The following is a 14,488-nucleotide window of genomic DNA, read 5'->3' on the forward strand; positions in this document are numbered from 1 at the left end:
CGAACAATTTCAAACGTGCATTTTGGTGCGTTTTACTGATAAAGTAGTTGGGGGGAGTGGGACTGGGACTAGAAGAAGTAATAGGCGTGCATCGGCGTGCATATTGTCCGTGACCTGAGTGTATTTATCTAAACTTCACAATATTGTACTCTGAACTTGCGGTAAATGTTGGCGAAGCCGTGTTTTACTCATGTTTGCTCGATGTCTCAAAATTATCGCAGCGTAGGTAATTGCCAAGTTTGTGGTCAGTTTTAATGTCTGCGGGAACTGTAAGAGGAAACAATCAACACTGGTGCTCCAATATAATCAAATGTACCGAAGCATCCAATATTTTTTATTTGATTGTGGTTTGACAGGAACTTTATCTTGTTTTGTGCCTTTACATTCCAAATTATTCTTTCTTAAATATTCTATGGTTTGTATGTTCTCGAAACGGGTTACGATGAACACTTTTTTTTATAAAAGAATATATTTTATAAGAATATCGGCTGAAATGTGCAAAATTTTAAGAATATTTTACAAATAAAACCAAAGCTGAGAGTTTGAAAAGAATATAATTTTGTGTGTTGAAAATTTGTAAATACAATACAACTATACTTTTCAACTAAACCGTAGCCAAAAAAAGAAAACAAAACAGAACAAAAACAAAAAGAGCACTAGCCGTATGTTCGATGCTAATACATTTCTGAAGAAGTTATGTGTGTCACATCAGGTTTTATTGCCTACAGTCTGGCTCCAAAATTACTTCAACGCCATCTAGACACCAAACACTTGTGATTGATAGTATTTGATGCCCCCAAACATTCTAAAACAGCAACGTCATGCGCTTTAATTTAAGAATATTCACAAGAACATTCTAAGCCTAAAATCGGCAGAAAAATAAGAATATTCAGTCAGGGCCGAGAAAACAATATTCTTAGAAAAAGAGTGTATTTCATTTTCTCTATTTGGAATGGACTCACCTTCCCTGCTCCCAAAGGTTTTCTTTATTTGTGCTACATTTAGCTAATGAGAGAAAGAAAGATAGCGCTGGAACAAAGGCTAGTAATACTTCTTCAGCGGCCATTTAATTCAGAGTTCGACTCAGTCTGCTATAGTAGTTTTGAAATAAAGAAATTTAACCTCTTCATCGCTTTGTGGGTATAGCGGGCACTTACATCGATTCGAGAGTCGCCTTCCCTGCTAGATTCGCCGTTTTTTGTGGCCTCCTCCCGATATTTCTGTATAATCAATTCAGGTTCTCCTGCGGCGATAGATCAAATCTATTTTTAAAACAATCAATGAGATGCATGTAAAGATAACGAAGGTCATTAATCTGAAGGCTCTAAAGGATGTTGTAAATGTTTTCGAAGCTAAATTGCTTATTCAAGCACGTCAACGACTTCAAAGTTAAACACGTTTTGCGTTTTAAGCGGAGTTCTTGGTAACTCTCTTGTCTGGCAATCAGCAAGTGTAGATGGAGAACAAGGGAACGGTGATTTAAGTTGGAATTTCGTTTCAGTAGCGGATGACCGAAGCTAAGAGACAACAGCCGTATGCTGAAACATTCAAAGCAAAACAGGTATGCAGTACAGTGTGACTCGAAAGCTTGCAAGGAGAAAATGAACAACAGCTTATCGGAAGAGAACTTAGCAGACACAAAAAGCTCCTCAGGAAACCAGCTTTGTTCCCTGTTGAAACAAGTACAAACGGGAAACGACATTACGTTTGCGGAATTTCGAGCGGTGTGCGCTTTCATCTCGTCTGCAAACGCCTTCTTTGCCGTTCTAGCCATTCTTGGTAACTGTGTGATTATTGCAACTTTTTATCGGTCTGAATCACTGAGAACACCATCCAACCTGCTCTTGCTTGGTTTGTCGTTTTGTGACTTGTTCGTCGGCTTAGTTACTCAACCTTTGTTTGTGGCTGAAACAGCTTTAGTCGCTGCTAATTCAGGCGTAGCTTGCACATTCAAAGATTTGTATGTAATATTTCTGTTCTTGTTTTCGTCGGCTTCTATGCTGCACGTTTGTTTAATCAGCGTTGAACGTTCCATTGCCATAGTTCATCCTTTTAAACATCATCGCTTTATAACCAAGAAGAAAGTTCTGGTAGTTTTCTTGGTGTTTTGGATTTCATGGGCGCTGCTGACCATTTTCACTCGACGCGAGCATGGAGGGGGCCTCATAGGCTACTCACGTATGGCGTTTGTTATTTTCAGTGCTTTAGTGGTTCTTGTAATAAACATCCGGCTGTGGATAGAAGCTCGGAGACATTCAGCGCTCATTCGCCTGGTTGAAAATTCTTTACAAAGTTACCCGCCATCGGAAAGTTCGGAAAACACAGGGGTGCGCGGTAATACCGCACGTGATACCAAGGCAGCGAAGACAATTGTGCTTATCATTGGTATTATGATTTTGTGTAATTTGGCGCTCATAGCAACATTCACTGCGCGCAAGTTTTATAATGTGCGTGGACGAGTGGTGACTTTGCTTTGGTTTGCTGCAAACACGATTGTTCTGTTAACTTCCGCACTGAATCCTGTAATTTATTTCTGGCGTAGAAGAGAGTTCAGGATTTCCGTTAGAAGAATGTGTGGTTGGCAAAATGCTGTTGGAGTGCAGCAGTAATAACCAGCCCGTTTTAAGTCGCCCTAAGAAGACGACGAACTGTTAGATTCGAGTTAGATGCAATGGCTAACTTGATCAATAACAAAGAATTCTGGAACGCCTGTAGTCTGCAGTTTGCCAAATCATACACCGCTTTTTGAACGGCAGTTTTCGACTTGCCAGTATGTGAGAAAAAGAACTTTATTTTGCGATTTCGCTTCACTTTGTTTGGTTGTTTCAAAGTTTATGATTTACTCAGACAGATCAAACGATTTCAAGTGGATAAAGTGAGTTGAAAATAAAATAAAAGAACCGAACTGTATTCTAAGTTTTGTTTTATTGATCAACAATCAAGGCTGCTTGGTGTTGTTGTCGTTGTTGTACTGAATTCTACTTTACTTAAAATATACATACATTTCTTTATTTATAGCGACATAAATTTGATTTGAGAGAGTCGCGAGAAGGGCGAAAATTTCCTGTAATAAGTAACACTCAAGGCCAAGAGGTATGAGAAAAATGTCATACAGCTCTATTCCGATCAAGATGTCCTCTTGATCCCGGACGTCTGTTGAAATGGTTTTTTTTTTTCAGGCCATTGCACGCACCGTTGGTTTCGTTCACGTGATTCCAAAAAAGTGATCACGCGATGATCGTGTGATGAGTGACTGATGTTTGTTGACTTTCGCACTTTCTAACAAGATGCAATCCAAGATATGTTGCAGAGAAGAGTTCGACAGATGCAAAATCCATAACATGGATAAGACTTGCCTCGAACTTGGTACTTTCGATGAGTTTGCAACAGCCGTGCTACAAACTGTGGCAATCCGCGCCAAGAGATGCTTGTCATCACGTGTCACTTTTTTAAATCACGTGAACAAAACCAATGGTGCTCGAAACAGCCTGAAGAAGCCATTCAACAAACGAACGAACAAAAATTGGAATAACGAAACGTACGTCACAGCAAAATTTTGCCAGAGTTATCATGTTCGTCTCTACCGTATTTCTGCCGCACGTTCGACTGGTCTTGTTACATTATCCGACAGAAATGCGACATCGATTCAAACGCCGAATTTCTGCCGTGTCGAGTCCAATACATGTTAATGTATTGAGCATGCGTAAATTTCGTCCCTCGTCCCAATGCTACCTGGCAGGAGGGCGCAGTAGCTCGATAATCCTGTTGCTGATATTCTAGACGCGATCTGTTCAGACGACTTGTTTACAAGGACAACTTGGAGTTTTTTAAACTTGAGTTTTTAACTGAAAATATTGCAGCACATACTGCTACATTGTCAGCCTTCTCCTTCTCGTTCCATTGGCGGACAGGTTTTCGCAAAATTAAAGTCCTTCGTCGCTCAGTATCTTCGTCCGCCATATTGAACACTCTACGTTTAAAACATTTTCCGCTGACCGACATACCCGACAGTATTAATTCTGAATTTAGTGCGACACAAGTGCGACGTATGAATCGGCAGTCGCATTTCTGCTGCGCTTGATTGAATCGATTTCAACATGGCAGAAGTGCGACGTATGAACCAGGCCTGAAAGTACTGAAAGTGCCAAGATGGACAATAGTTGCGTAACATAAATACACGAACGCAAGAAAAACTGGCAATAGTCGAAGTAAAAACGCATAGAAATAAAACTATGAAAAGTGAAAAAACATCACTGCTTACCGACTGCCCTTTTTGTACGCGTGGATAGTAAACGTAACGTAAAGCGGAATAGTTTTCGCAAAGAAGCTTCCGTCTCTTTCTCGATACAATACTCAGACAAAGCACAAAGTTCTGATTGTAACGTCAATTATACTACGATCAGTTGAGTAAGGCGGGACAAAAGTTTGGTCACCAAGTTTTAACGTAAAAATCGTGTTGTCACGAGCAACTGGCTCTGTATCCATTGGCAACTTGTCGGCTTTTGACGTCATCGGCAGCAAAGCGCGCGAAATTGTAGGCGACGCGACAGGCGACGCACGGCTGTTGATATTGTTACCAACGGAAACGAGGTAAGTTGCCCGTGACAACATATAATTTTAAGGCCAAAACTTCGTAACCAAACGTCCCTCGTGCCTTACTCAACTGATAATCGTAGTAACTAACCTAGAAATTAAAACAGTTACCTAACCTGTGTTTTCTATAAAACAATAAGGACTTAATGACTGGCCCGAAGGGAAACAGTGAGTTTTGTTTCTCTGAGACCCTCAATATTAGTGAGTTTTTAGCGAATTCAGAGGACGGGTGAAAAACTGATGTCCTTTTGAATCTGACGGCCTCTTAAGAACAAGCTTTGTGGTAGAAATAGACGGGTGTAATCATTCATAGGTAAAAAGAATACAGCACATCTGATACTGGGTAGCCTGGCTAAAAAATATGTGTCGTTCTTTCTGTAGAAATTACGTTATAAATAAAATGGCCTGCTCTCCATACCATTGCTCTATTAATCCACGGTAAAGATATCTAAGGAGTTTACAGCAACTACGATGGTAATTAACGCTGAGGACGTGCACTGTCGATTCAAATATTAAATTTATATTCAACCTACGAATCTCGGCAATAATTTAGATTCATTCAGTTTGTCTGTTACTATCAGAGCCATCCCAAAACTGAATATGTAAGACAGCGTTGAAATTCGGAAAAGAAAAACTAAATTTAAAAATTGGCCGTCGTGGCTCACGTTATTTTGACTTCACGTAATTTGGTCATTTCGCTTTGTTGTTTTGTAGAGGACGGCAAAGAAATGTACGCACGTGCACAGCCACTGTACTTTACCTTTTGTTCCGTGGAGTTCCCGCTCACGTTCCATCAGTCGACCTAAAATTATGATTTGAATCACTCGAAACTTCCAGTGGCGAATGGAACAGTGGGCTCGCAGATGAAATCGAGCCTAATGGAACAGTATCTTCCAGTTTTTCCGGGAAAGAGAACTACCTCGCGAAGTGTACCCAAATTTTTGAAAATATTCTTATCACCGTTTCCTTCCATTTGATTTTCCTCCCGGAATTTCTAGAATTTTCGTTTGGATGGTTCACATCTCGGGAATTAAACAATTTTCGGGTTCAAAAGTCTCGAAATCTTTGCCGGGTTAAATGCCGGGAGAGCGCCCCTGCTCCCGTTGTCGATCGTGATGTGGTTTGCTTTAACTCCCTCATTTTGAGTCTTTCTCATTTGACTCTGTTGATGACTTCCGCCCAGGTTGTCGAAACGTCAGTCACCAACAACAGTTCGTTTCAGAACTACCCCCACCCGGACGATCACAAGTCCAACTATTATATTTTTACGAGGATAAAATGTGTTTCTCGCCATCTTTTAATGAAAGAAAATATATCTTCGATACATTACTTAGTGATTTGTACCATTTTCTTTTGAGTTTCATTTTCGTAATTTACACTCTATCGGTGAATGAATTAATGACACTTTATTTCAATAGGGTGTAGTTTCCATTATGGCCCTATATCGATCACAATGAGGTTGAAGTGTCAAAGTGGCAGTTTCTTTACACTCGATAATCTACAACATAATTATCATCGTTAGCATATGTTCGTACCTGGCTGCTTCCCACAGGAGAAAAAAAATCATTTTTATTTTTTACATGTTGCCTAGTTCTTGAAAATTCCTAGAGCAATATCGTCTGTTACCAGAGATGCGTGCGGAGTACACGGTCTATGGACCAAAGTGGGATTAAACGAAAATAATTACTTGCTAAAACTTTTTTGAACTCTAATTCATAAAGACAAATGTTTTTATTTGCCATGCTGTCGCTTTTAGCCGTCCTCGAGCGCTGAAAACTCTCTTCAATAAATTACCCCACACCACTGATCACTATTTACTCTTTACACCGTCTATCGCTCATGACATCCCGCGACATTTATCACAAATTCCCGATATTTCTTTTCACGGTGATGATTTTTACGTTTTTCTTTTTTTACTCAAATGCTTTTTTCAGTTCATTGTTTCTAAATACGAGGCATCCGAAATTACCAACGCTTGCACGTAAATGTAAATTATTATGCAAAATCGATCAAGTGCGTCTTTGTTTACTACTGCCATTTCTCATTTCCAAACAAAGCGCTTTCAAAACTGCTTTTTAAAGACTTAGCTTCGGCAGTAATAAAGTTTAGTGAAGTCATACCTCGCACTACATAACACGACTGATGTTCAGAATACGTGATCGTACGTATATGTTGCTGGACGAAGCAGTTTTTCCTAGGAACAGACATGGTCATTACTCAGCTTATTGTTGCTTTCCGCGCCATTGTGGCCGTGATTGGTCTTTCAGGAAATCTTCTAGTGGTTGTGACGGTTTCTGTGGAGAGTAGATTGCATATTATGTGTGATATCCTGTTGGCAAGCCTGGCAGTCTCGGACCTACTCGGTCTGATTCTTACTAACACATACAATCTTGACTGCATGATTCAGGAGAAATGGCTGTACAGTGAAACAATGTGCTATCTGCTGGCTTTCTTTTCCAGGTATTTCTACCTTAACACAGTTCTTCACCTGGTTGCTGTGTCGTATGAGCGATACAGAGCGATAGTAAAAGAACCCTTTACATACAATGGCATCATGACTCTGCGGAAAGGGACGTCTCTGGCACTGCTGTGGATCATTCCAATTCCATTCTGCATGGGCCCATTTTTTGGTTGGGGAACCTACGTCTACAACCCGAAGTTGTACGTTTGTGAACAAGGATGGACGGTCCAGAGCGATGCGCACTTGAAAAGATTGATCTTTTATGCCATTTTCGGTCTCGCCTTGCCTTTCCTGGTTATCTCGTACCTGAACTGGTCTGTTTTCAAAACAGCAAGAAGAGTGCAACAAGCCGATCTAGAAATCCAGCACACGCTGAACCAAAATAAAGGTCAGAATGAGGCAACGACCAGAAAAATCTTTGATAGAAAAGCAGCTGTTGATGTGAGTTTTGTGGTTGGTGCTTTTCTGGCGTTTTATATCCCCCTCTGGATCGTAAATATTTGCCGTCAGTTCATGAAGGATGTTCCAATTATGGCTGTCAAGTTCACTAATGCTATTTACCTCGTCAGTTCTATGGCTAACCCAATCATCTACTCAATCCGCAAACAGGCCTTTCGAAAAAGTGTTAAAAAAATGATGAGGCGGATGGTATTCAGATGTGCAAGCAACTTTGTAAATGATAGAGCGATTGTTGCAAACCATCAAGGATCCCTAACCAGGCATAGTGGGGAGACCAACGCCATCAGCATCCCTTCCAGACCAAGTATCGTCAGCACGGGTTCCAGTGCGCCTAATGGGAAAATCGTCGATGTCAATGTCTATTCCAGAGCCGTCGAAATGGGCACCCCTTCCGACGGAGCCATGGAAATCAGTGCTGCCTCCAGAACCGTCCGCATTTCCACCCCGACCCGGCCCAGTAATGGGAATACTCTCACATCATCCCTTCCAGAACCCTTAGTAGTAGCATCCGCTCAACAACTGCGGATATCATTACCCCTTGCAGGCCCAATTGAAACACTGTCGGCATCAACATCTTTTCAAGAGCCGTTGACACCAGGAATGCTCCCAGTCTCAGTGAGAAGTTCGTCGACAACAGAATCCCATCCAAACCCAATAAGAAGACCGTCGCCCTCGAAGTATGTTCAGGATCAAGCGGAGATACCGTCTACAAAAACATATCATCGTGACACAATTTCCCAGCGGTCCAGCGGAATACCTTATGGATGCACACGCCGTTTCCCAGTACGTAAGCTTGGCGTTCAAATCCGTACGTCTTGCGTTCAGTTCAGTTTGGAAAGAGTCGATACTGATAGAACTTGAGGGAGATTTTGTATCAAAAGGGGATGATCAGTGTAAATCTTACGCAACTGAAACTGAATTATGCAATTATATTGTTAAATGCTTATCCTAACAAATTATATAATCGAAATTAAGAACAGTAAAAGCTCTAACTGAAACCATATGTGGCTGGGTGGAGCACATGCGAGAGCCTAATCTGGTAATAGCAGTTAATAGCGTTATATAAAGTCAAATAGAGGAATCTTTGTTTACAATAGTTATCTCATTAGCATAAGCTCTTCACTTTCTGATCAAACTACAAAAATATCACCTCTAAAAGATGAAATTATGACACGATTAAGGGTCGCAAGAAATTTGGGACCAAAGTATTAAATACTTTTTGTGTGAGGTGGGTTTAAAACTTAAAAGTTCACAACTAATATTTGGACTCATTAGAGCTTTTGCCATCCAGAAATTTTGCAATTTTTGAAAATCAATATCTCTTTCAATATCAAACCCACCCAGTCGATTGAAGAATTTATTTCAACGAAGCCAGTGCTGTAGCAAAATCAATTACTTTTCCACACTCAAGTGACAGCTGCCGTAAACATTGACGTCAGCCAAGATTTCCCTATAAGTAATAGTCCGGTAGAGTTATAGTAAATCCTGGCTGTTAGACATGCGGTACCACATGGAAATTTAAGTTTCAGTCACTGCAGATTTCACGCCAAACATTGCTGTAAAATCACTGTTAACGAAAATGCCTTTTACCATTTTCCTCAGGACCACGGTGTTTTTGGTGACCGATTGGTTAATTTTTTTATAAAAAGAATGTTGCTATAGTAATAAATCTCTCCTATCATGCATGTTTTGCAATTTTTTTACGCTTACAGTATCTTTAGAGACGAAGCCAAATAATGCCATCGTAGCGTAAACAAGTCAGTGAATTCGGCTTTTTTCGTAGGTTATCGTCCGATGTAGGTGAGGATATCGGCCATTTTCGTAGTTAATCGGTAGTTGTCGAGTAGATGTTCCAGTGATATTTGGCTACTTAAGTTGTTTGTCAGGTTTTGTGGAGTAGCTTTGTCTCAAAACCACGTTTTCTTGTTCCGTTTTCTCAGAAACGAGACGGTATCGTTTCAGTTTAAGGGTGATCTATTCACATATTGGGGAGGCGCGGTGGCCTCAAGGTTAGTGCGCTCGTCTCCGGATCGAGCGGTCCGGGTTCGAGCCTTGGCCGGGGACATTGTGTTGTGTTCTTGGACAAGACACTTTACTCTCACAGTGCCTCTCTCCACCCAGGTGTATAAATGGGTACCGGCGAACTTAATGCTGGGGGTAACCCTGCGATGGACTAGCATCCCATCCAGGGGGGAGTAGAAATACTCTTAGTCGCTTCATGCTACAGAAACCGGGATAAGCTCCGGCCTGATGGGCCACTTGGCTCGCATACAGACTTTACCTTTATTCACATATTGGCGACAGCATCCAATCAGAGTAACGTTTGTAATTGTCAAAGTAGCTATGTCCTAGCTTGACAAACAAATTGGTGAACGCATGTTGTTCGGTATCTCTAAAATGGCCGTATCGAAATATAAATTGGATTAAGGACGGTGCCTAGCTAATACAATGGCCGGTATTTTCCACCGATATAAAGGACAATCTGGAAAAAGAAAATCTCAGCAGGGGCGCCTATTGAAATCCAAAAAGAAAGCTGAGGGTAGCTACGCATTTTTCAGAGATGATAAACGAAAAATTATTTATTCACAGATTTCCTTATTTATTATTTCATTTATTTATTTATTTATTTATTTATTTATTTCTTCCTTATCTATGAGGATCTTTGAAGTACTTAGCAAATGGTAACATAAATAAAACTGCTTGAGCGATCTGTGTACATAATAATTCTTAAAAACATTACCCAATGTTTTCAGTGGTCTTTTTGCAGGATTTTGATAACAAAATCTTATAATTTTCTGCAGACGGCAACCAATTTTTCAACTAGATGCCGTTAACATTAGCTCAGTGACTAGCGAGATGCCGCTATTGTAGTGTTGCTGATGTAAGTACAATTTCATTAAACTTGATTTGGTCACAGAGGACACTTTCCCTTTCGTTGAAGTCGCGTAGTTAGAAATCGGTCTTTTTCTGGAGACAATAAGAGATTAATTGTTCGCCTGAACAGATCAGAATTTTTAGTAATTTCCACGAATGGCTGCCAATTTTTTCGGAAAAAAACGTTTCCTTTTAGTAATACAGCGACCGCAAATAGCCCACTCCAAGTACGTGCGAAGTCGAGATTCGGTTGTGTTTTTCGTGTGTTTTTGTTCGCTGCTGCTACTTCATAAGTAGTTTTTTGTTTGTTTGAAACGGCAAACCTGGAAGTTTCATCCGGGACATGTTTGCTTTCATTACCAAGAGCCTATCCACCGGATAAATTGCTACCCAGCGGGTAAGTGTTAACAAAACAAACCACGTTATAGACTGGATAGTGATTTATCCTGTGGATAGCGTTATCCACCTTTCGAACAACCCGGGCCAGTTCTGCCCAAATCTCCCAACACACTAACCATTCCGGACACGAACCGCTGCCTCTTATAGAACCAGCTACTTGTATATAGAGTTTCACTCTATATTTTTACGATGAAAATGTTTCATTCTGAAGGAAGAACTAAACACTCTTCCTTGGGATTTTACAGCAGGATTAACGACCGTGCACCCTTTTTTCTTGTATTTTCGAAATTAAAAATACTGCACGGAATTAATTTTTGTGTCAGGCATTAATTTTGGTCATAAATCAAGGAACATCGCTGATTCACTTTGCCCCAAGAGTTCCATACTTGCTCACCTTTACGGTCTTCCCAAGACCCACAAAGCCAATCTTAGTATGAGGCCTATTTTATCTGCAACTGGAACCTACAATTACAACCTGGCTAAATGGTTGGAGGAAAAACTGAAACCACTCTCCATTAACGAGTACACCATTACCGATGCCATTCGTTTCTCTGAAGAAATCCGCAACTCACCCATTGGAGATGACGACATTTTGGCATCCCTTTTCACAAACGTACCTTTAAATGAGACTATCAACATCTTAGTCGACAAAGCATTTGCCAACGATTGGTTCAACCAAACCTATGACCTTAACTTGCAAAAGGATCAACTTGCCAGACTCCTTGAAATCGCCACTACTAACCAGCTTTTCCAATTTAATGGCCGGCTGTATAAGCAAGTCGACGGCGTGGCAATGGGTTCGCCCCTCGGCCCTCTAATAGCTAATTTTTTTATGTGTCACCTTGAAGACAAACTTACCCGTAATGGTTTGATGCTTACGCTATACAAGAGATATGTTGATGATACCTTGGCGAAAATGCCTAGCACTGATGCTGCAGTTGATTTCCTGACTACCCTTAATGGCCTCCACCCCAGCCTGTCGTTTACGACGGAGCTTCCAGTCGATAACAAGATCCCCTTTATCGGTATGGAAATAGTCCAGAACGGAACAAAGATTGAAACACAAGTTTACAGAAAACCGACTAACACTGGCTTGCTGTTGCATTTCCAAAGCCACACGGATAAACGCTACAAACATTGCTTCCTCAAAACAATGATTCATCGTGCATACGCCCTATCTTCTACAACTGAAGCTTCCAATCAAGAATGCACTAGACTTCGCTCCATCTTTACTCGACTTGATTATCCGATAACGACCATTAATTCCACCATTAACAAATTTATCCTGAACCTTTCATCCGATGTACGTGAAACTGAGACAAGTAAAAGACGGCCGTGTCTTGCGAGTTAGTCTCCCCTTCAAGGACCAAACATCACATGAGCTAATGCGGTTAGAAGGCAAATGCGCGATCTCAACCACAAGATTGGCACTACCCTACAACCAGCCCAAAGAAATCAAGCTTCCGATCGTAAATCAGCAATGCGTGGTTTATTTATTTTCATGTGATCTGTGCGATGCAGATTATGTCGGCTACACAGCCCGACACCTCCACCAACGCATTGCTGAACATAAAAACTCGGCGATTGGAAAACACCTTTTGGAAGTCCACGGGGACATAAGCCTCCTCAACGAAAGCCAGTTTCGAATTCTCCGAAAGTGCCAAGGGAAATTTGATTGCCTCGTCTATGAGATGCTTTGCATAAAGGAACGGAATCCAAGCTTGATCACGCAAACTGACTCCATCCGTGCGAAACTCTTTGTTTAACTTTAAACATTTTAACACATCCATTGAACTATTGTTTTACTGACTATTTATACATTTTTTATCAACCATCATTTTGACTTGATAATGACGTTAGCTCAACGTCGAAACGTCGTCGTTTTTTAACAAAATTTTTAACTTTCTCAATATGCTTAGAAATATTTTATCGCAATTTTTTATAGTTAAACATAAATCAAATCTCTAACCAAACTTTAATTTTATTTTGTGTGTGTTATTTTTTTGTTATTTATGGGCTTTTTTTATTACTTGTTTGTTTAAATTGTTTTATCTACTTTATTTCTTGTTTGTAGCCGATAAAACGAGCACTCTGATCGGCTAATTCTGGGGCATTATTCTCCCGTAATGCCAACGGGCCGATTACGGGGCTGCAAAAACAAAAAATAATTTAAGAGACTTGGCTTTGTTCCTGAAAATTGTAGCGGCTGAAAACGATGAGTGACGAGGAACAATCTGAGAGTGAATTCTATTTCCCTCAAGAGCTACAATTTCAGGAGAACAGAGAATTCACAGCAGAATTACGAGCAAGTTGGTACCGCACTGGACGAAGGAAACTGCCAAACAGCTTTTTTATAAGTCATGAAATAAACTACTTATCAACGTCGAACGTTCGTTCTTTACGCTATCGCTATCGCTCGGTCAATACGGCGAGGTCTCGGTAAGAGATGTTCCCATGAAGAGCTCATTCTCGATTAATTAGTAATTAGTAATCCATACAAAAAAGAAAAAAAAGTATTAAGATAGCATAAAAATAAAATTATATTCAATGTGTTTAGTACTATATCTATAGCTTTTAATTCTATGCCTGCCTCTCTTAGATTTTGCTGTAATATACATGAGTTCAATCGCCGGGCTAAAATATACTACTTTAAAGGAAAACTCAAAAAAGGCTTTTAAGGTAATTCCTCTGAAATAATAGTGACAATAGATTTTTGTTCAAACTTTGTCCACTGAATATTTATCATATGATAACTTCAATTTTGAAATAAAAAAGGGGGCTGCCCATGCTCATTAAGGAGCAGTGAGGCATTGAAAATGCCCCATTTTGGCATCAGTTATTTAATGCTTATTATAAGAACGCATTCCCAGTAATTGTAACATCTTTGTGAGCCCGGACTCATAAGAACACGCATTAAACTACAGTCAATACATTGTGTCGGACACAAATAAAAGTTTTAAGTTTGATTCAGACAGAAAGCTAAATCCTTGGTTAAAAATTTGAACTAAATTTCTTGACGTGGTTACCGACTGCCAAATAGAAACGACCACCGTGTATCTGCTATTTTTCTTATTTATTCAATTTTCAGCAATAGAAATTAGTTCAGTCTTTTCTCACGCAAAGCTTATGATTAGTTGATTACAATGAGTGGAAAAAAAATTGGGGTGCCCGTGCTCGTTGGTGAGCTAGAGCCATTTTTCAACTGACAGAGCTCAATGTCAAGCCAATTCCGTCATGTTTTCAATGTGTCCGTGCACGAGCACGCGCTGATGACGCCATAAATTATGCGTAGTAAGGATGCGCAATGCAAATGTGAGGAATGACCTTAAAAGGTGAGTAGGTTTTTTTTAACTCTTTTTATCTGACAACAGGAGCCATAATCGGGACGGAGACCGTAAGTCTTGGGATCCGCGCGCACCTATGATATGGGACAATTTTTCTATTTTTAGAAAAAATTGCGCCATCCTGACGTCATATATCCGCGCGGATCCACGCACATGTCGGGGGCTCTCGCGTGGATGTTGTCACGTTGCCTGATCAAATAGTGAGAGAAGCGAGATTCTCTTGCAGATTTTTCACAGCGATGGCAGGGAATAGGGCAGGGAATTGGATCCAGAGCTCTTATATGTAGCTTTATGCTCTAAACAAATGGAAAAGGTGAGTTTTTCAGGGTCGAAAACAAGACTTCAATTTCGCGATGTG

At 40.4% G+C, this 14,488-nt stretch overlaps 2 protein-coding genes and 1 pseudogene across 2 annotated transcripts; all 3 read left to right on the forward strand.

Moving 5' to 3' along the window:
- The first annotated feature begins 790 nt into the window (after positions 1-790).
- Positions 791-2,910, forward strand: LOC110044963 (octopamine receptor beta-1R-like). Its single transcript, XM_020750547.2, has one exon. The coding sequence runs from the start codon at positions 1,536-1,538 to the stop codon at positions 2,607-2,609; it is 1,074 nt and encodes a 357-aa protein (XP_020606206.1). The 5' UTR covers positions 791-1,535; the 3' UTR covers positions 2,610-2,910.
- A 4,032-nt stretch (positions 2,911-6,942) lies between these two features.
- LOC110044981 (trace amine-associated receptor 9-like) lies at positions 6,943-8,657 on the forward strand. Its single transcript, XM_020750565.2, has one exon. The coding sequence runs from the start codon at positions 6,992-6,994 to the stop codon at positions 8,372-8,374; it is 1,383 nt and encodes a 460-aa protein (XP_020606224.2). The 5' UTR covers positions 6,943-6,991; the 3' UTR covers positions 8,375-8,657.
- Positions 8,658-11,162: 2,505 nt separating this feature from the next.
- On the forward strand, positions 11,163-13,432 carry LOC149118970 (uncharacterized; annotated as a pseudogene).
- Positions 13,433-14,488: the final 1,056 nt, after the last annotated feature.

The sequence above is a fragment of the Orbicella faveolata genome, unplaced genomic scaffold (assembly GCF_042242905.1).
Source record: "Orbicella faveolata isolate gen_17 unplaced genomic scaffold, um_ofav_v1 contig_1, whole genome shotgun sequence".
Classification (NCBI taxonomy): Eukaryota; Metazoa; Cnidaria; class Anthozoa; order Scleractinia; family Merulinidae; genus Orbicella; species Orbicella faveolata.